Source organism: Girardinichthys multiradiatus, chromosome 20 (genome assembly GCF_021462225.1).
Source record: "Girardinichthys multiradiatus isolate DD_20200921_A chromosome 20, DD_fGirMul_XY1, whole genome shotgun sequence".
NCBI classification, from domain to species: Eukaryota; Metazoa; Chordata; class Actinopteri; order Cyprinodontiformes; family Goodeidae; genus Girardinichthys; species Girardinichthys multiradiatus.
Window position 1 is genome coordinate 18,456,714 of NC_061812.1, and position 20,416 is coordinate 18,477,129.

The following is a 20,416-nucleotide window of genomic DNA, read 5'->3' on the forward strand; positions in this document are numbered from 1 at the left end:
AAATGTTTGGTCCAACAAACTAAATTTTAAAGTCAAAGTTATTGAGATAACCTAGTTTATTCAAAAAGCTAAAAAGGACAAGTATAAATTGCCACATACAGTAATATGCAATGAGAAACCACAATAAAGCCGCTACTAAATAAGTTTTAAAATAAAGTTACACCACTACTTGGCTTGTGTGCTGTGGTGTAATACTGTCAGTTTATGCCAAACACTATGTATGACATGTCACATTTGCAGTATGTGTTAGGCAGGTTTGTCTCTGGGAAAACTGAATCCCTGCAGGGAGCCAATGGGATGGGTAATAGCAGGAGGAGGTGTAACAGCCTCCTGTGAGACAGCTGAATAATTCAGGTGACATCCTCACCTCAGGCAAGAATAGATCAGCAGAGACCATTGATTTGAAGCTTTGTATGCAGGTTCAGCCACTGTGGCGGCTGAAAAATCAGGTTTATCAGACTAATTTGATGTTGCTGACATCCTCACTGATACTGAGGGGCTAATGATACACACATGTTTGAGCACTCATTCTAGGCCTCAGTGAAAAATATAGTATGATGAACAATAACAATGCCTGCTAATGTTTTAATTTAAACATTTAATGTTTGCTGTCAGAACAAGTGTGAGAATAGTACATCATTATTGGCTTGTTAAGTCTTAATTGTTGTAAGACAACAAAACTTACTTTTGCTAATTTTTAAGACTTGTAGAGTTTGTAACTTAATATTTTATTTGGATTTATAGCTATGCATATCCAAAATCTGTTTCTTCAGACCCTGCTGTGGTGGATGAAAGATAGCAAGCAAAATGTAATGAGATGAAGCAATTTGTGTGACGTTTGTGGTTTTGGTTTGTATTTGAGATTTTTCCATGGTTAGTTAAGGTTCTGTGTTGATTATATTCCATGTCACAATTTGATGTGGTTGCTCTTGTGCTCTGTGTCCACTTTACTTACATTTTTCCTTTATCGCCAGTTCTTGTTTTTCTTTGTCCTATTCCTTATTTGCATTTCTTGCTAATTAGGTGTTTAGTCATATTCAGTTTGTTTGTTTGTTTCTAGTGTTCTACTTGTATTTTGCTATTTCCTCTCTTAGTAATGGACTTGTGTCTGTACTTGTCTTGTTAGATCTCAGTGCTGCATTTGATACAGTCGATCATAATATTCTCTTAGAAAGGCTGGAATATGCTGTAGGGATTAGGTGAACAACGCTAGGCTGGTTTAAATCTTATCTTTCTGACAGATTCCAGTTTGTTCATGTAAATGATAAATCATCTTTAAACTCCAGGGTTAATTGTGGAGTACCACAGAGTTCAGTACCTGGGCCAATTCTCTTTACTATATATATGCTTCCAATAGGTAAAATTATCAGGAAGCATAGGATAACTTTTCACTGTTACGCTGATGACACTCAGCTTTACTTATCCATGAATCCTGATGAGCCCAACCAGTTAGATAGACTACAAGCATGTCTTGAAGACATACAAACTTGGATGACTATAAATTTTTTGCTTCTAAATTCAAACAAGACAGAAGTTGTTGTCTTTGGACCGGAGTCTTTAAAAAAGAAACTGCTTAGTCAATCACTTAACCTGGATGGCATTAAATTGACTGATAATAAAGTAAAAAACCTTGGTGTTACTTTTGACCAGGACATGTCATTTAAATCCCATATCTCACAAAATTAGCATATTTCATCCGACCAATAAAAGAAAAGTGTTTTTAATACAAAAAACGTCAACCTTCAAATAATCATGTACAATTATGCACTCAATACTTGGTCGGGAATCCTTTTGCAGAAATGTCTGCTTCAATGTGGCGTGGCATGGAGGCAATCAGCCTGTGACACTGCTGAGGTCTTATGGAGGCCCAGGATGCTTCGATAGCGGCCTTTAGCTCATCCAGAGTGTTGGGTCTTGAGTCTCTCAACGTTCTCTTCACAATATCCCACAGATTCTCTATGGGGTTCAGGTCAGGAGAGTTGGCAGGCCAATTGAGCACAGTGATACCATGGTCAGTAAACCATTTACCAGTGGTTTTGGCACTGTGAGCAGGTGCCAGGTCGTGCTGAAAAATGAAATCTTCATCTCCATAAAGCTTTTCAGCAGATGGAAGCATGAAGTGCTCCAAAATCTCCTGATAGTTAGCTGCATTGACCTTGCCCTTGATAAAACACAGTGGACCAACACCAGCAGCTGACACGGCACCCCAGACCATCACTGACTGTGGGTACTTGACACTGGGCTTCTGGCATTTTGGCATTTCCTTCTCCCCAGTCTTCCTCCAGACTCTGGCACCTTGATTTCCGAATGACATGCAGAATTTGATTTGATCCGAAAAAAGTACTTTGGACCACTGAGCAACAGTCCAGTGCTGCTTCTCTGTAGCCCAGGTCAGGCGCTTCTGCCGCTGTTTCTGGTTCAAAAGTGGCTTGACCTGGGGAATGCGGCACTTGTAGCCCATTTCCTGCACACGCCTGTGCACGGTGGCTCTGGATGTTTCTACTCCAGACTCAGTTCACTGCTTCCGCAGGTCCCCCAAGGTCTGGAATCGGCCCTTCTCCACAATCTTCCTCAGGGTCCGGTCACCTCTTCTCTTTGTGCAGCGTTTCTGCCACACTTTTTCCTTCCCACAGACTTCCCACTGAGGTGCCTTGATACAGCACTCTGGGAACAGCCTATTCATTCAGAAATTTCTTTCTGTGTCTTACCCTCTTGCTTGAGGGTGTCAATAGTGGCCTTCTGGACAGCAGTCAGGTCGGCAGTCTTACCCATGATTGGGGTTTTGAGTGATGAACCAGGCTGGGAGTTTTAAAGGCCTCAGGAATCTTTTGCAGGTGTTTAGAGTTAACTCGTTGATTCAGATGATTAGGTTCATAGCTTGTTTAGAGACCCTTTTAATGATATTCTAATTTTGTGAGATAGGAATTTTGGGTTTTCATGAGCTGTATTCCAAAATCATCCATATTAAGACAATAAAAGACCTGAAATATTTCAGTTAGTGTGCAATGAATCTAAAATATATTAATGTTAAATTTTCATCATGACATTATGGAAAATAATGAACTTTATCACAATATGCTAATATTTTGAGAAGGACCTGTATAAGTTGTGTGACAGTCTTCATTATATCTAGTACAGTCAAAATGTGCCCACCGACAACACAGGTCACACTGCACCTGAAATGATAAAGTGACAAATGCAGAATAATCAATAGGCCTACTCAGAAATATAGAAATGTTGTAAAATTATAATAGTGTTTGTTGTGATTCACGTGGTTGACACTAATTGTGGTTTACATTATAATACCGATATTTCAGACATTAAACTAAAGTCATTTACAAATATGCTATAAGGTCACTGTCATGTAAACTTAAAGCAAGAAGTAATACAAAAACTTTAGGAAAATAAAATTAAATAAATTAAATTAGACTAACCGTAACCTTCGACGAAATTAAACTTCCACAGGTAGGACGTCTCAATGAGTGGGGTTTTATGCAATCTGAGAAGTATCATCAGTGTGCGCATCGCCATTGCCACAATGTAGGTCAGATTGTCGGGTAATACAGATAGTCAAAACACTGGAAATGATGGATGTCACCGAAGAAGATAAAAAAAAATTATTGATAAAAGTTATTGATAAAAAAAAATTAAAAATAAACTTAAAGAAGATGACTGGAAGACAGGAACCCACAAGGAAAGAACTGGCGAGGCATCCCATGACGAAGGATCTGACAATGACTAAAAGAACCTTGGGAGTATGTAAAGGCTACACTGGCAGGGAGTGATTACTTGTACAAGAAGCAATAACTGAATGTGGAGCAGCTGTGGGAGCGCGTGGACTGAGGGAGAATGGGTCGATGAGAAGCTATAAACATTACATGGGATTGACGTGGAATAGCTAGAGGGATCTTGGGAAAATGCAGCAACGGGCAAAACAATCACTAAACAAACAAGAGTAAACAAAAGAATGAACTGAAATGCAAAATAAACCTGAAATACAACAAAACTCAAACCAAAGTGACCAAATAAAACCAAAGTCAATAAGATTACGGCCAAAGCTGAATACTGTCTCTTTCCATCCTTTTGGTAAAAAGAATGGCTTGACAAACTAAACATGCAGGGTCATTAGAAAGTCTCCATAGAGACAGAAAAGTATATACTGAACTTTCAGCAAACAAATGTTGTGTTTATCCACTGAACTGATTTATATGTGCTGTACTGTGTCAGCAGTGATCAGCAGTGATCAGTGCAAGCAACTGATTGCTGAAACTTAAATTAGGGATTTTAGCCATTTTAAATTAAATACAAGGTTACAAATCATTTTAATCTAATCTTTTTGCAAAAGATTTTAACCTCCTTTAAAAATATGGTTGTATATTTTTAGTAATGGTTTCTTTTTGCATATAAATGCACCACATAACAGTAAAACATGATTTGGTGGCTTTTTGATAATTGTATTGCCTGGTCATGCCTTCAGAGATGTTGGGGTGAAAGAAAAAGGGGAGAGGGTGGATCAAAGGGGTTTAATTACAGAGAAGCAGCGGTTTGATGATGAAAGAATAATAATTCATTTCCTTTTATGGCCTAAACCCTTTTACAGATTCTGTAATTATCTACTAAAGAGCATGAAACAAAGATTAAACTACCCAAGTTATTCTACAGATATGAAATAAACTTCTAACTGGCTGCTGCAAAATGTGATAATTACAACTAGTTTTACTTTAGTACATGCATTTTTCAACTATGCACTCATTAAATCTTTTTATATGTAGCCAAACATTTTAGTTGATAAATCCACAGCAAGGCAATGTGTATTTCCATCTCATTAAACCAATCAGAATTCTGTTGGTTCATTTAAATGCTTACATTCCCTTAATGCATCCTAACTTTATCACCGCTAAAGAGTGGAGGGAAAAACAGATGGGTGAAAATAATTATTCATGAAGAGGCCAACCGTGGCTAGGTGATGGGAGAGAGAAAAGAGAAACGAGTGGAGACAAAGAGAAGACAAAACAGGAGTGAAATAAAAAGGAAAGTGTGAGGCAGCACCAGTAAATATCCTGTGATGTGTATTGTAATTTAATAGGAAGCAGTAACAGTTTTATATCCTTACTATGGTGCCTTTTCTTCTCAGCAAAACTCATTATATAATGTGAGATTTCAAACTCGGTAAAACAAAACTTTAGGATGATATTTCTTTGAGTAATTGATTACCTTTTTACAGATTAAATGTGTGTTTTATGACAGCTTTTCCCCCAACTGGTAACACAGGAAACAGTGAAACCCAATAAATCATTACTCAAGCCTTATTTTACTGATGTGTTTGATTCCTGTTTTCATGCCAAATTGGGTAACATATTTATTGCACATTATCTTGTCTGTATCTACAATAAAAATGTCAGTTGTTTCTCTTGTTTTGATGATCTTTTTGTCTCTTTTCTTCTCCCTTTCCTCTCTCACTTTGTTGAATTGATTTAAAATGCTTAATGTCTACAGGCTCTCTGAAAGTCAATGACTCCTCTGATCCATAGTGAAACTGTGATCCCATGAAATTGCCACAGAAAAACATTTGCCTGGTGAGCTCCTTCTGTAGAGTGAAAGATACTTTGGTCATGCTGTTAATGCACCCTAGTTCACCACGGCATCTTTGCAAGGATTTTTACAACTAAACAGCCTGCTATCTGCAACTCAATGTCTGACAGGTTTAGACTACATGTTACAAAGAAAATTGTTTCCTTGTCCTGGAAGTGTTTGGCTTCTCTCAGCCTTGACAATCAGCCTTAAAAGGTCTTGTCCCTTTTGCTAATGTTTGAATTAAATGGCTGAAATAATTTAACTTTTTGATGATATTCTAATTCACTCAGACTTTCCTAAGCAGAACAATTTTGACATGAGCATTTCTTGTAAAAACATTACATGTTATCAGTGTCACCAGCAGCCTTTGGATTAAAAACCTTGAATGTATGCCATCTGCTATCACAGCTACGGTTGGGTTATGTTATCTGCTTCAGAGTTTGTGGTGGTTCAATATTGTTGCATCTGTATACTGAACTCAAACAAAGCAGCATGTGGGCGTATGTCAGAATGGAGGTTTCTGTTCATTAAACTCTACTTAACTGCAGCCAATGGTGTTTGAGTTTAAGACACTTGTACATGCCACAAATTAATTAGTGGAATCTGCTGGGATTACCTGCCAAGGATGATTTGTTGTTTACAACCTCCTGATGTATCTTGTTATTGCATCTTTGTCGGATTAAAGTGAAATCATGTTAGCTGTGAGGCTCGTTGCCACGCTCATTACTCTGTACCAAAGATATGGGATTATTGGATAAATAAAGAAAAATAAAAAAAATCTGGTTATATTACATGATGCTTTGTTTGAAAAGTTAGAAAGGAAATGTTTACATGTGATAGCCCTAGTTAGAAGTCTGTTGCATGATTATCTGTTGCATTATGTTCTTGAAGTTCATATGCAAACATTAAGAATTTTTATGTAAAATCATAGAAAATAAATCTTGCTGATGCTGCATCCAGGTTTACTGATTTAAGATGGGTGACAGATATGGAATATGTGCATTTTTTGTTGGCTAGCTATTTAATTTGGTGTTGGGCTATTCAAAACTCCAGAACAAAACTTTTAACATTGTTGATTTTTGCTATACAAGGTGCGCTAGCAGCTTGACAGAAATGTTAATCAGATATAGAACACTCTTTCCTGCCCGATTTTGTTCAAATTTGAGATAACACTATGCAGCAATACATGTAATTAAAATGTTCCTCACAGCCACAATAATAGCTTCCAGTAAAAGTGTGATGAGGTTTATGAAAAGGAAACTGAAAGGACTGAAATTGGTTTTGAAGATCATTAGATCAGACAGTCTCGAGGTACGTTTCTAAGTATTTTCATAATTGTCAGAGGTAAAAATATGCAGCTGGTTAGTAATTTGTTTCCAGTTACAACTTAAAATGCATAAATGGGGAATTTTTAGCTTCATCTATTCACCACAAGATCCCCAGAAAGCAATCATTCAGTTTTGCAGATGTTTGGAAATTAAACAGCACAGAGGGACTTTTACATAAAAACAAACACCTGTTACATTTCTGTAAGGAATTCACTTTATTGAATATTAACCGTCCCCTGAATTTCTTCTTTTCCTGGACGTTTTATTCTTGTGTTGGTCAATCAGAGCTAAAGAAGAAAGAAAACACATATTTTGGCAGAAAGATATACAGGTCCTTCTCAAAATATTAGCATATTATGATAAAGTAAATTATTTTCCATAATGTCATGATGAAAATTTAACATTCATATATTTTAGATTCATTGCACACTAACTGAAATATTTCAGGTCTTTTATTGTCTTAATACAGATGATTTTGGCATACAGCTCATGAAAACACAAAATTCCTATCTCACAAAATTAGCATATTTCATCCGACCAATAAAAGAAAAGTGTTTTTAATACAAAAAACATCAACCTTCAAATAATCATGTACAGTTATGCACTCAATACTTGGTCGGGAATCCTTTTGCAGAAATGACTGCTTCAATGCGGCGTGGCATGGAGGCAATCAGCCTGTGGCACTGCTGAGGTCTTATGGAGGCCCAGGATGCTTCGATAGCGGCCTTTAGCTCATCCAGAGTGTTGGGTCTTGAGTCTCTCAACGTTCTCTTCACAATATCCCACAGATTCCCTATGGGGTTCAGGTCAGGAGAGTTGGCAGGCCAATTGAGCACAGTGATACCATGGTCAGTAAACCATTTACCAGTGGTTTTGGCACTGTGAGCAGGTGCCAGGTCGTGCTGAAAAATGAAATCTTCATCTCCATAAAGCTTTTCAGCAGATGGAAGCATGAAGTGCTCCAAAATCTCCTTATAGCTAGCTGCATTGACCCTGCCCTTGATAAAACACAGTGGACCAACACCAGCAGCTGACACGGCACCCCAGACCATCACTGACTGTGGGTACTTGACACTGGACTAATGGCATTTTGGCATTTCCTTCTCCCCAGTCTTCCTCCAGACTCTGGCACCTTGATTTCCGAATGACATGAAGAATTTGCTTTCATCCGAAAAAAGTACTTTGGACCACTGAGCAACAGTCCAGTGCTGCTTCTCTGTAGCCCAGGTCAGGCGCTTCTGCCGCTGTTTCTGGTTCAAAAGTGGCTTGACCTTCGGAATGCGACACTTGTAGCCCATTTCCTGCACACGCCTGTGCACGGTGGCTCTGGATGTTTCTACTCCAGACTCAGTCCACTGCTTCCGCAGGTCCCCCAAGGTCTGGAATCGGCCCTTCTCCACAATCTTCCTCAGGGTCCGGTCACCTCTTCTCGTTGTGCAGCGTTTTCTGCCACACTTTTTCCTTCCCACAGACTTCCCACTGAGGTGCCTTGATACAGCACTCTGGGAACAGCCTATTCGTTCAGAAATTTATTTCTGTGTCTTACCCTCTTGCTTGAGGGTGTCAATAGTGGCCTTCTGGACAGCAGTCAGGTCGGCAGTCTTACCCATGATTGGGGTTTTGAGTGATGAACCAGGCTGGGAGTTTTAAAGGCCTCAGGAATCTTTTGCAGGTGTTTAGAGTTAACTCGTTGATTCAGATGATTAGGTTCATAGCTCGTTTAGAGACCCTTTTAATGATATGCTAATTTTGTGAGATAGGAATTTTGGGTTTTCATGAGCTGTATGCCAAAATCATCCGTATTAAGACAATAAAAGACCTGAAATATTTCAGTTAGTGTGCAATGAATCTAAAATATATGAATGTTAAATTTTCATCATGACATGATGGAAAATAATTAACTTTATCACAATATGCTAATATTTTGAGAAGGACCTGTATATAGTGTCCAAAAAGAGTTTTAATAAGTATTGTATGAATATCATAAATTGTCATCACACTATTACAGCCTTGTGTTTCTGTGGAGGATAAAGATGTTTGAGTCAAAGTATCTTTCTGCTAATCTGATGATGTAGCATATGCACTTTTACCTCCAGCTAAGCCAATCGGACATGGAATTTGGACATATCAAATTGTGGTGTGATAGCAATATAGAGAGGCTAAATGTTTCAGACATACACAGCACTGCAATGGAAATTAGACAAGTGCTACTCAAATCTCGTAGCAGTCATCCAGTGACAATGTTAATTAAAATTAATGCTGGTATGCAGACAATTTGTTTGCAGTGATGATGCTTCATGTACATGTTAGTATTTGATATTTAACAAAATGTGCTTCAGATCTTGAAGTTTAAACAAAAGGTCTTATTAGATATGCCAGCTAACAAGGCAAGGTAAAAAAAAAAAAAAAAAACATGTGAGGCCAGCGTACATTTTTTGTCAGAAGCAAAAGAACAATCGTAAAAATCTGTTGAGAATGTTATTATTCCAACAGATAGAATGAGGCAAAACAAAATCTGTGCTCTAGATTTAACTAGATCACTCTGCAATTAAATCACACCAGCCACCTCATCTATCAACACACTGACATCATTTCAGTACTTTGAAGTTACCTCTGATCTGTTTAGTCGTGAAAGCCTTTGTGATCCTGCAGGCAAAATTAATTAGAAAGTCAGATGTAAAACCACCTCCCAAAACATTTGGCAAATCCCTTATTTTTCAGGATGACACACGCATCTGTCATGTCTGTACATCTGTCTGTTGTAACTTTAAATAAATCACACCTTTGACCTGTAAAATCCCACTCTCATGCACTCTGTTAGGATTCAGATTCATAACTGGTGTGTTTTACTATGTTACGCTCAAACTATAAACTGCTGGAGACTGTTTGGTGGAGGTAAATAAAGAGGACACATTAGCTACTTTTCAAAAGTATACTATAATTATACAGCTATGCGTTGGACTGACATATGAACCACAGACGGAATGTGACTATCACTTTGGGACTAGCGACAGAGGTTGCTTTCAATATATATTTGGAATAAACTGAGATGTTGTTTAATTAACTCTGTAGATTGAATGTATTTTAGTTTGTAAAGTTGACATTTGATGCTGCTGAAGACATGGATGAATTGGTGTCTTTAGGGCAACAATTAACATTGTGTAAGCTGTGCATACTGAGACGGATACTCTTTTAATAAGCTGATACGTTTTGATTTTAAAGTCACTCATTTTACTTGCACAGTTAGTGATTGCAGGACGTTCGGGCCAGATACTCCGAGTGTTTCCCTTACAGATGGTCTGATTCTGATGAACCATAAATTCGCTGCACGACAAAGGGTCTTCAGTGGGTCTATGGAAAGAAATACACAAACATATTTCTGACTGCACAGAAAGAAATAAACAGATATAAAAATCTAATAAGAAATATTTCCACTCTGTACAGGATTCAAAACCTGCCATTAGCAGTTATATTCTGTAACATAGGAAAGGATTCCTTTATTGTTGTGCCGTACTCAGAGCATGCACGAGATTCAGATGCGCTCCGCGAACAGTGAAAAAAACAAAAAAAAACCAACATAAAAACACAACCTCATAAACTAAATGGATATAACCACATTGCAGAGTCCCAGAACCACCCTCCCGCCCCTTATGGCAGAAGATCAGTTTGTGAGCTGGATGGTGATGGTTCTTAGTGATACTTGATGCCTTCTGGAGGCATCATTCAATTCAATTCAATTCAAAAATACTTTAGTAATCCCAAAGGGAAATTAAATGTTGTTATAGCTCATATTATGAAGGTTTCCTCAAAGAGCCGTTGTAGATGCTGATGGATGTGGGCAGGAAGGATCTCCTGTAGTGCTCCGTCTTACAGTAGATCTGAAGAAGCCTCTGACTGAAGACACTCTGTTGTTGTAGGACAGTCTCATGAAGAGGATGCTCAGGGTTCTCCATAATGTTTTTCATTTTATGAAGAATCCTACAATGACCTCCAGAGGTTCCAGAGGAATCCTCAGAACAGAGCCAGCCTTTTTTATCAGCTTGTTGAGCTTTTTTAAGTCCCTGGTTCTGATGCTGCTTCCCCAGCAGATGATGGCAGAAGAGATCACACTTTCCACAACAGACTTATAGAAGATATGCAGCATCTTGCTGCAAACACCAAAGGACCTAAGCTTCCTCAAGAAGTACAGTCTGCTCTGTCCCTTCTTGTAGATGTCTTCACAGTTGCATCTCCACTCTAGTCTGTTGTCCAGGTGAACACCGAGGTATTTATATTCCTCCACCACCTCCACTTCTTCTCCCATGATAGAAATAGTTTTTGACTTATTCCTGTTTCTCTTAAAATCTACAATCATCTCCTTTGTTTTAGTCACGTTCAAAATGAGATGATTGTTTCCACACCATGCCACAAAGCGGTCCACCACCTTCCTGTACTCACCTTCTTGACCATCTCTGATCCACCCCACGACTGCAGAATCATCCGAGTATTTCTGCAGATGACAGGAGTCTGTCTTGTACTGGAAGTCTGAGGTGTACAGAGTGAAAAGGAATGGTGAGAGTACAGTCCCCTGTGGTGCTCCTGTGCTGCTGACTACCTGGTTAGACTCACAACCCTTCAGTCTCACAAACTGTGGTCTGTTTGTCAGGTAGTCTTTGATCCAGGGGATTGTTGAGGCCTTCACTTGAGTCTTCTGGAGTTTCTGACAAAGCAAATCAGGTTGGATTGTATTAAATGCACTGGAGAAATCAAAGTACATGATCCTCATGGTGCTGCTGGCTTTGTCTAGATGACAGTGGGTTTGTTGAAGCAGATGTATGATGGCATCTTCAACTCCAACTCCACAGCGATAAGCAAACTGAAGGGGGTCCTGATGGTTTACTGTTTGCTTACTCAGGTGGGCCAACAGGAGTCTCTCTAGGACCTTCATGATGTGAGATGTCAGGGCAACAGGTCTATAGTCATTGAGGACTGATGGGTGAGTTTTCTTTGGTACAAGACAGGAGGTCTTCCACAACACCGGAACCTTCTTCTGGGCCAGGCTAAGGTTGAAGAGGTGCTGCAGAATCCCACAGAGCTGCTCTGCACAGGCCTTCAGGACTCTAGGGCTGACATGATCTGGACCTGCAGCCTTATTCCGATTCAGTCTCTCCAGTTGTCTCTTCACTTGACTTCTTGAGACACACAGGTGGAAGGGGGAAGCAAAGGAAGTATCAGCATCTTCTGATATGGTTGAAGGCAAACATGTAGAAGCAGAAGGGTCTAGGGCTGAGGTGGAAGATAAAAAATGTGAGGTGTTACTGGACAGCTGTGGGTCCTGTGGGTCAAAGGAGGGTGGAATGTCTGTTTGGCTGTGAGCAGGAGAGGAGGATGCGAAGCTTGTTTCTGAACTGAACCTATTGAAGAATGTGTTCAGTTCATTGGCTCTGTCCAGACCTCCATCGGTCTGATCATCCTTCTGCTTGAAGCATGTGATCTTCTTCATCCCTGTCCACACATCTCTGATATTGTTTTGCTGGAGCTTGCTCTCCAGCTTCTTCTTGTACACCTCCTTGCTGTCTCTTATCTTGACTTTAAGTTGCTTCTGTATACTCCTCAATAATTCTCTGTCTCCCTCTCTGTAGGCTCTTTTTTTCTTGTTAAGCAGGTCCTTCAGGTCACTGGTGATCCAAGGTTTGTTATTGGGGAAGCATCTCACGGTTCTGGTGGGGATGATGTTATCCACGCAGAAGTTTATATAGTTGGTTACACACTCAGTCATGGCATAGATGTCCTCTCCATGTGGCTGGCACAACGCGTCCCAGTCTGTAGCCTCAAAGCAACCTTGCAGAGCTTCTTCAGCTTTCTGTGACCATTTTCTCATAGTCCTCTTTATTACAGGTTGCCTCTGAACAAGGGGCTTATATTTCGAGCAGAGAAAAACAAGATTGTGATCTGATTTGCCTAGAGGAGGTCTTGCTGTAGAGATGTATGAGTCCTTGACATTTGCATAAAACAAATCCAATGTTTTGTTTTCTCTGGTAGAGCAGCTGACAAACTGTTGAAATGTTGGAAGTGTAGCAGAGAGTGAAGCATGGTTAAAATCACCAGAAATTGCCACAAAAGCATTGGGGTTTTGTGTCTGTAGCTTAGCAACAACTGAGCTGATCATGAGGTTTAAATGTCCTTCAGGGTGGGCAGGTCTCTAATTGTGATGTCTCTGCCTGTCTTATTGACTCATTGGATAGACTTTTTGTTTGCTGCCGAGCTGCTGCTGTACCACGTAAGGTCAGGACATCCTCAATGGAACAGTGGTAGAAGGAGTCTAAGTGAGTTTGTTATGTTGTAATCACCCTCGCAAGACAAAGGACAAAATTAAATTACAAATCTGTAAAGATGTTTCACAAACGCTGGTGAGGAAACAAAACCAGAAGAATTCTTGAACAGTAGCTACAGTTAGCTCTGATGTGATAAAAATATAAATGTTCTCTTTGTCCAATGTTTCCTATGTGTTTTATTTAGTGCCAGTGTCTGATTAGATGATAAAGTCAGTGCAAAACCATCTGTGATCCGTTTGCAGCCCTTGGTATAATGAGACATCCTGGGTATTTTGGGTTATTTTGGCTGACGTCCTCTATTTCTCCTCGCTGTCAGTCCAACTCGATCAGTCTTCTCTCCATCTGTCCACAGCTGTGTATTGACTTGGTTTTATGTCACTCTTAATTATACGGCAGCCAAGAAAGTACGAAGAGAACATCAAGACACTGGGGAACATGTATGATTTAGACTGTGAGATAAATGTGTTAAAAAATAGTTTAATTGAAAATATTAAAAGTAGTCATGATTCTGCAGCTGAGAAAGTTTGGCCTTTAATATTTTCAGGCATTTATGCTCTCACTCATTTGCTCCAGTAGAGGGCAGCATATTGCAACTGTGAACTTTGAAAATGACCTTTAACAACTTTCTTCTCTAACTCTTTTTTTTTTTTTAGGGCAAAGACGTTCAGAGGAAAGAAGGTCCTCGGAGAATATGACATCAAAGTGGAGCAGGTACTATATTGATTTTTGTAGCTACGATGCATCAGACTACTTTATGAAAAGGTTAGAAAGGATCATAAAAGAGACGACAGAGATGAAAGGGGTCTGATGACATGTTCAGTATACTCATACTGAAATTTCCAAAAATATTCCAGGTCTGTGGAGGATGAGTGTGAAGGCTTTCAATGATCTATACAAAGGCATTTAAAGTTTTTGTTGCGGGGTGGGGGGCAGCTACTTGACATAGAAGCACAGAAAAAAAAAAAACAGTATTTCCTGTGGGGCTCTTGCAAATTCCTACATCCATGTTTCTATAAAATAATTACTTACAAATGATTTCTGCCATTACTTGATTCATGTTACTTTTGGTCCACTGTCCATAGATGGACAGATGGACATCTTTTTATCAGAACCAGCATTAGCTTCTTCAGCAGTTTAAGCTAGAGTTGGATCAATTAGCTACCCATGACCATCAATAAGCCTAGCCTTAGCATGACCCTCTCACTGATTGATAGAGACTGACCAATGCAGACCAGGTACGCCCCACAATAGCTTAGAGCTAAATCCTTGGTTGTCACCTGGCTAACATCTATAAACTGGTCATAAATTATCAAGCAATTGTATAAAGTTATGTTTGTACTTAAAAGTCAGATTTTCCAAGTTCCCAGTCTGAAATGCAACAATAGCACCCCTTGAAGTGGAAATTCTGACTGGAACAATTAGTAGATGCCAAGCAGTCCCGAGTTTAGTATATGGTACGGCTACCGTGTATATAAAACGTGGTGCAAATGCAGATAAAAACTATTTAAAATAAAATAAATTAGCCCTTCTCATGGGTTGAATCTTATTCATGCAGTCCTGTACAAACTATATTTGGGAAAATGTATGTGTCATGTATGGAAAAAAATTTGTTGCCATCTTAATTTTCTACTAGCAGTATCATAACAATTAGCAAATCCTGCTAGTTTTCGACTGGAATGTGCTGAGGTCACTCCACCTCCGAGCTGACATTCAAGGCACATCAAACTCAATATCAGTTTCAGCTGTGCAATTTTCCTTATTTATGTCCTCCTCTATCTTTGTTATTGTTAGAAATAATTTTTCTAGTATCTCCTCTTATAAAAAATTGTGTGATGTTCTTTGCTGCTGATTGTGGAAAAGTTTTGTTGAATAAGTTTTTCTGACCTTCATTTACCGCATAGAGAGCTTCAGCCCCAGGAGCTTTTTTACCACTTATTTTGCTAGTGGCTTTAAGTCCTTCACACACAAGAATGATTTGGTTCTCTAATTTTCTGCAGTTAGTGTTATATTTGTGACAATAACAAGATGTAATATTTAGAAAAACCTAAACACAAAGTCATATCATATACAAATATTGCCTTGCTTAGGGCTGATTCCTTATGATTCTTTAAACATTTAAATTAGGCAAACCTCTGTGCTTTTAATATGTAGCCTTTTTTAAATCTGGGGCTATACTTAAAAAAACACCCATATGTCCAATGAAAAATCACTCAGAAATCTCTTCATCCTCTGGTTACACTTGTGCTCAAAGTAACTGTTTCAGGCCTCCGCAATATAACATTTTGGTTTCATATTGGTTTTAGCCAACCATTTTTGCGTCGCATTTTGGTTGCTTGAATGTCGAATGACTATTTTCAGGGGTTTCACATTAAACAGTATCACACCTAATAGATCTTAATGTGAAACCTCAAGCCTCACCACAGGAATGAAATATGCACCAGACGAGACAGAAGTCAGCGGCTTTGAGTCACAGAGAAATCCTTGCCGTGTCTGCAACCACACCAAAGAGTAGCAACGTGCATTTTTTACGAGAGCAGCAGCATGGTTTATGTCTGCAATGAAGTAAATCAAGAGTATGTAAATAAATAAGTGGTGCAAAAGCAGTGGTTGGGTGTTTTTACTCATCGGTGTGTACTGGTATACCTAAGGAGCTTGTGTAAATGAAAAAGTGATTCATAGATTTGATTTTCGTGTAAACCCTTAGTTCAGATGATAAATAGAAAGTAGCCATAGTAGTTATTTCAGAGTAGATTTGACATAATCAAAGATTATTGTAAAAACCCTCATTTTGAACCTGAGAGTAAATTAAAGTGATTTTCTGAATCCTGTATTTTCAAAGTATCAATTTATTTATAGCAATATAGGAAATTATCAAAGAAGACATTTATATTGATGTAACCGAGAGTCTTATTTATCATTATATTATAAAGTTCAAGTTGTCCTGTGTGCTTTCTCCTTCCATGTAGGCTGAGTTTTCGGAGGTCAACCTTGTGGCTCATTCAAATGGAACCTGCAATGTGGACATGCAGGTTATCAGGGGCAGCACCAAGGTTGTCAGGTCAGCTCCACACATCTCATCTCCACATATTTGAAAATAGTGATTAGCAAAGTAGTTTGTTAAATGCTGAGTGAATCTCAAACTCACACTGCATCTATATTTTAAGACTAAACCAACCCTTGCATGTGATCACTCCAAACCTACGCGAGAAAAAAAAAATGTTTGGAATCCAAAAACCTACGGTTTTGTCTAATTTTCTCCCAACAACAAAGTTGTTGACCCTTTTAGAATAATTGTTCTTCTGTTAAATTTCATTGGAATATTCTTTTCAGCAATACAAGGAATATAAACCAAATCTAAACTCATTTAACCAAATGCTGAGTCAGTTCTTAAAGGTATGCCAGCATCTTTAGAAGCCGTAATTCTCATAATTGTTTATCAGCAGTATTTGTATCACTGATTAACAGTGTTCTGTTATGTTTCTGCAGTAATGACTGATGATCCAGAGGCTTCTCTTTTCTGTGAACTGCCCTGAATACATTAGAAAGTAATAAAGTGACCTGTTTACTGAAAGCTAAGACCAAAGGTAGCACCAACAGCCTGGCATAGTTGATCTGCCTACAAACATATGAACTTACCGTAAACCAGACGCTAACACACACTCCCACAGACCACAAATCCCCACTGACTCACCCCAGGTTTTCAGCCGAAAGACTGGCAGTATTTAACAAAGACTAACGCCCACTGCACAACAACAAACACAAGCTACAGGAAATGAAGATGGCTGCTTCAGTCTGGTAATCACCAACTCTGTTTCGGTGCTCTGCTTTATGAGGGGCTGGTCCACACACACTCATACACAGAAATGAAAGAGACAGGAACAAATGCAACAGATGGAGAGCTATGCAAAACTGTATTTATATAAGAACAATAATTTACATTTATCATCCTTAAAGTCACGGGCACATGGAAGCTTTATTCCTTGAAGATGTCTTTTCGTTCTTCTCAGACATCAAAAGTTGTAATGTTGCTTCTTCCTCCACCAAACATGGGTTTGCAGTGGAGATAGTCATTAAGGTTACAACACAAACATTAGCCCTTCATTTCTGACTTCAGTGCAGGGCTTTTAGACCTTGGAGTTCCTAACTATCTGCATTTATCTTAGTAATTGCACTGTGTCCATCGATTTGAAGTCTCAGCAGTGATTTGCTAACTGCTCAGAGACTGCAAGTTGCTTAGTAACCTCCATCACGTCCTAGAGCATATGATGGGCATCCTTATTATACATTTCCTTTTTCCTTTCGTTTTTCTCTTTCTTGGTATAATTAAAAAATAGATCAATAAATAATTTCTACATTTGTTTAAAAACAAATGTGCAAACTTGCGTGACTTTTTTTGAGAAAAAGAGGACAATCATTGTAGGAATCATGCACAGTTTCATTACTTTGGCTGCAGCTGAACTCTTGTTGATTTTGTCCCAGTAGTACACATGAAGCATTTGCTAATCTGTTGGTACATGCATGCATGGTCACCTTCCATCTGCTCAGCCAGGTCAAATTACAGACTCACTGGCACTGAACGGACAATCATATCGGATTAAATAAGAACCTATAAATGCCTTTTATTTCTCGATTATATTGCTGGTTCATGGAACAAAGGTATTCTATTCTATTCTATTCTATCTAATAATTAACAAGAGTCACAAAGTAATGGTTAATAAATGGTTCATCCAACAGAGCTTTCTTTCAATGCAAAACTACTGACAGATAAAATCAATATCACTTATTATCATGGCACCAGTTATTGGCTGGGATACATTAAGCACAAAGTCTACATTTTGTCGTCAAAGTGTTTTAGAAACAAAAAACCAGGGTTAAGTGTAAGGATTTTAGCGGATCTTATGAAGTCCAATCAGTGACCGGGTCATAGGCAGCCTAGGCTCGTTGATGCTTCTGGGTAGCAAAGTGAACCAACAGATGAGCTACTGTAGCTTGTCAAGGCATCGTCATACTTGTCAGAATGTTATGACTGATTGAGGTATGTTACATTACCATGATTTTGACCTTGATCTATCCTACTTTACAAAATACAAAACTGAACAGATATGTTTTAAAATCTTAATGTTTTTGACCAATTAGTAAGTATAAAAAGTTACTGTTTTCTTCAGCAGGAGTGCTGGTCTGTGTAGTCCAGTGGGGTTCATGCAAGAACTGCTACTGTGTGTCAAGGCCATAGACCTCTCTTGTAGTTGTTGTAGGATGAAGCCAGTGTTCAAAGGGTGGCAACTCTGTAAAAAGCCAACAGTGCAAACTGTAGCTGAAATATGCACAGGTATGCTATTGCCAGTAATAAAGATATACACTCACCGGCCTCTTTATTAGGTACACCAGTCCAACTGCTTGTTAAACCAAATTTCTAATCAGCCAATCACATTTACAATCACAATTAGACATGTAGACATGGTCAAGACGATTTGCTGCAGTTCAAACCGAGCATCAGAATGGGGAAGAAAGGTGATTTAAGTGACTTTGAACGTGGCATGGTTGTTGGTGCCAGACGGGCTGGTCTGAGTATTTCAGAAACTGCTGATCTACTGGGATTTTCATGCACTACCATCTCTAGGGTTTACAGAGAATGGTCCGAAAAAGAGAAAATATCCAGTGAGCGGCAGTTCTGTGGGCGCAAATGTCTTGTTGATGCCACAGGTCAGAGGAGAATGGCCAGACTGGTTCGAGCTGATAGAAAGGCAACAGTCACTCAAATAACCACTCGTTACAACCAAGGCATGCAGAAGAGAATCTCAGAACGCACAACACGTCGAGCCTTGAGGCAGATGGGCTACAGCAGCAGATGACCACACCGGGTGCCACTCCTGTCAGCTAAGAACAGGAAACTGAGGCTACAATTCACACAAGCTCAACAAAATTGGACAATAGAACATTGGAAAAACGTTGCCTGGTCTGATGAATCTCGATTTCTGCTGCAACATAAGGATGGTAGGGTCAGAATTTGGCGTCAACAACATGAAACCATGGATCCTTCCTGCCTTGTATCAACGGTTCAGGCTGCTAGAGGTGGTGTAATGGTGTGGGGGATATTTTCTTGGCACACTTTGGGCCCCTTAGTACCAATTTAGCATCGTCTAAACGCCACAGCCTACCTGAGAATTGTTGCTGACCATGTCCATCCCTTTATGGCCACAATGTACCCATCTTCTGATGGTTACTTCCAGCAGGATAACGCGCCATTGTCAGGATGTGCTTCCCTGTTGTTTTATGTTCAGGTTTCCTTTCCCAAGAGTTGTCTTTAGTTTAGTTTAGTTTTCCCCTCCTGTCTCTGTGTTCTCTAGCTCCCGTTTCCATAGTAACATATTCCCTCAGTTCCCTGCAGCCTGGTCCACACCTGTTTCATGTTTCCCCTGATTACCTGCCTCCCTGTCTCATTGATCCATACTCCACTTCCCTCAGCTTATAGGGTCTCTAGTTTTCATTGTTCCCCGCTGGTTCCTTACGTTGACAACCCTTGTTGTATTCCCGAGTTTCTCCTTATGGTTTGTTTATCTCCTGACTATACGCCTGGACTACTCGCCTGTAAGTCGTTGCTTTAATATTAAAAAACGTCTTCTACTCACCATGCGGCCCCCTCGCCATTATCTGCATTTTGGTCCTGCCACCAAACCCACAATGCTGACAGTAGGAACCAGCCAAAAGAAGGACCGAGCAGCGGGCGAAGATATGATCACCCTTTGGGAGTACCTCCAACGTGCCGCGGAGAAAGGCTTCATCCAGGCCAGGAGAGAAGAGGAGCAGCGATCGCCATTCTGGGGCACGCGACTTACGATCCCTCTGCCTGGTACCGGTGTTACGTCGATTCGCGTTTCCCCATCAGATACGGTTTCCCCAGCGTCTCCTTATAGATATATATATATATATATATATATATATATATATATATATATATATATATATATATATATATATACACGTCTGTGTGTGTGTATATGAATATGTGTCGTTATATTTACATCTATCTATCTCTAAATCTTTTCCTTGGTAACTAGGAAGCAGAAGTACGATCGTTGTCTGGCAGGTTTCTTCGGGATTGGTAATACTACAGCTTATTTAAAGCAAGCAGGGAAGATTCCAAAAGTATTTAATAAAAAACAAAATACAGGTTCCTAATACTGACCACAATTACTTAAT

General features: G+C 39.3%; 1 protein-coding gene across 2 annotated transcripts in view; it reads left to right on the forward strand.

Annotated features, from left to right (window-relative positions):
• The window catches only part of syn2b (synapsin IIb), a 136,126-nt gene that overhangs the window by 69,832 nt on the left and 45,878 nt on the right, over positions 1 to 20,416 (forward strand). For both annotated transcript variants that reach the window (XM_047346756.1, XM_047346757.1), the window contains exons 2-3: positions 13,870 to 13,927; positions 16,183 to 16,274. In XM_047346756.1, coding sequence (XP_047202712.1) covers positions 13,870 to 13,927; positions 16,183 to 16,274 — 150 coding nt within the window. The remainder of the gene's footprint in view (positions 1 to 13,869; positions 13,928 to 16,182; positions 16,275 to 20,416) is intronic.